This window comes from Balaenoptera ricei, chromosome 15 (genome assembly GCF_028023285.1).
Source record: "Balaenoptera ricei isolate mBalRic1 chromosome 15, mBalRic1.hap2, whole genome shotgun sequence".
NCBI classification, from domain to species: Eukaryota; Metazoa; Chordata; class Mammalia; order Artiodactyla; family Balaenopteridae; genus Balaenoptera; species Balaenoptera ricei.
Genome location: NC_082653.1, coordinates 59,533,479 through 59,535,624, shown reverse-complemented (window position 1 = coordinate 59,535,624; position 2,146 = coordinate 59,533,479). Strand labels below are relative to the sequence as shown.

At 51.4% G+C, this 2,146-nt stretch overlaps 1 protein-coding gene across 1 annotated transcript; it reads right to left on the bottom strand.

Moving 5' to 3' along the window:
* Positions 1-1,253: 1,253 nt before the first annotated feature.
* On the bottom strand, positions 1,254-1,718 carry LOC132349878 (MHC class II transactivator-like). The gene is made up of 2 exons (XM_059898697.1): positions 1,436-1,718; positions 1,254-1,336 (listed from the first exon to the last, which is right to left on the bottom strand). The coding sequence occupies exons 1-2, from the start codon at positions 1,716-1,718 to the stop codon at positions 1,254-1,256; spliced, it is 366 nt and encodes a 121-aa protein (XP_059754680.1).
* Positions 1,719-2,146: the final 428 nt, after the last annotated feature.

Below are 2,146 nucleotides of genomic sequence, written 5' to 3'. Positions count from 1 at the left end.
GTCACTTCTGGGTAGCCTCTGTTTCTTCTTTCTGCATAAAATACGGTTGGAGATCATCAAAGCATTTAGGGTGGATATGAGAACTACCTGCTGGCTTAGGCTGTGCCTGGTGCACAGTAAATACTCAATAAATGTGAATCATTGTGATTATCTTGTTTCAAGTTACTCCAGAACCATGAAAGGACCAGGAAGAACTAGAGTTTATGACACCAGCTCATAAAACTGGGAAAGCACTGATTTACGTAGAGGAGACTGAAAGACGTGTGTCTTTAGGAAAACTGTTGTTTGCATTGAAGTGAGACCCTCTTTGGAACTGGGAAGGAAGACCTAAAATGTTTGGGGAGCCAAGAGTGCGAGCAGAAACGGTATGGTATAGGCTTGTTCTCCTGATTTAAGATGCATTAATTGCCATCAGTACTTTTTAAAAATAAGACACTCTCTCCCTCCAGTCTGGTTCCTCGTCTGTCTCTCTCTCTCTTTCCCCCACCATCTCCCTCTTTCTCTTCCTCCTTCCATCTCTCTCTTCTTTCCTCCCATCCTCCCTCCCTTCTTCCCTCCTTCTCTCCATCTCCATTTCTGTCTCTTTCTCTCCTGTCTCTCCCTCCCTTTCTCTCTCTCCCTGTCTGTCTTTCAGTTTCTGTCTCTCTCCATGACCCAGATGCACACACACACATGTGCACACATACACACACAAGTACATACACATGCAAGCATATGCCCACACATACGTGCACCGGCACATACACGCACGTGCACTCTTGCACGCACGCACACATGCGCGCGCACACACAAACAAGTACATACACATGCAAGCATGTGCCCACACATACGTGCACCAGCACACACACACACGTGCACTCTTGCACTCACGCACACGTGTACGCACACACACAAACAAGTACATACACATGCAAGCATGTGCCCACACATATGTGCACCTGCACATACACGCAGGTGCACTCTTGCACGCATGCACACACATGCGCACACACACACGGCAATCTCTGCTCCCCAGCTCTTTGGCCCTTCCTCTCTGTGGCAACCTGTTTTTCCACACACTGATTGTGCCTGCATCCGTCTTCCCCACTTGCAGGCAATAGCCGATTTGTCCATCTGTGCCCCTCACCAGTGCCTTGCATTGTGCCTAAGGTATCAAGGCGGCTCGGAGAGTGACCCAAGTGGGCATCTGGCTGCGTGGACAGTTTACTCTTAAGTAGAGTGGGAAGCACACTGTTTCTCCAGTGCCCTCAGCATCACAGCCTGAGCTCTCGAAGCACTTGCCGCTCCCGCCAGCTCAACCAGAGACCTTGATTCCTGTCCAAGGCTGCCTTTCCAACTTGGGACCCGGATGATCACATTTTCAGAGAGTAGAGGGAAAATCCCTGGGCTGCCTACAGCCAGGCGTTGCTCCATGAGAAAAGGGGATGGCACTTACCCCCAGGGTCCTTGTAGCCGGAGTCCCTCTCGGCTGCCGGGGCCTGCAGCCCGCTCCAGATCCATCCCAAGGGGGCCAGGTCTGGGTCTCCTTTCTCCATCAGGGTCAAGGAGATCTTCCTGGCCAGAGCCTCACCGTCAGGCTCATGGAGCAGGGCATAGTGGTACTCCCTGGAGAGAAGATCCTCTGCCAGCAGGTTGTCCAGAAGCGCCTGCACTTGGCTCGGCCGATGGCTGGAGAGCAGCATCCGGACCTGACTCAGGATGGTCTGGAAGTGATTCATGGTAGCTCTCGGATGCAGGGCAGCTGCCCGGGACAGCGCCTGGGATCTCTGCTCACCCAGCCTGCAGCATCCAAAACGTGAAGTGAGAAACAGGATGAGGGAACCTCTGCAGTTTATTGCAGTTTATTCCTGCTTAGGAGGATTTCCTCATTTGCGTGTTAGGCTGGGGTTGCCTGGTGAATTAATGGAAGTGGGTTCTGGGGCTGATTTAGACCCCATAGATGTTCGCTGGTACCACTCATGCGCATGTACCAGAGAAGCTCACAGCTTTGTGGACTCCTTTAGATCCAATCCAGTGTTTATTATACTAAGAGGAAGGGGGCTTGCCTCTTTGAGGACCTATAAGGTGATAGGCCTTTTTAGGTGTTGTATCATAACAAGAAGGCATTGGGGCGTAGAGGTTAAGCAGTTGGGTTTGGAGCCAATCT

Bases quoted from the DNA above. Each gene is read 5' to 3' on its own strand.
- LOC132349878 (XM_059898697.1), bottom strand. From the start codon at position 1,718: ATGAATCACTTCCAGACCATCCTGAGTCAGGTCCGGATGCTGCTCTCC. The intron at 1,337-1,435 runs GTAAGTGCCATC...CCGGGTCCCAAG, and splicing joins CGGCTACAAGGACCCTGGGG to TTGGAAAGGCAGCCTTGGAC.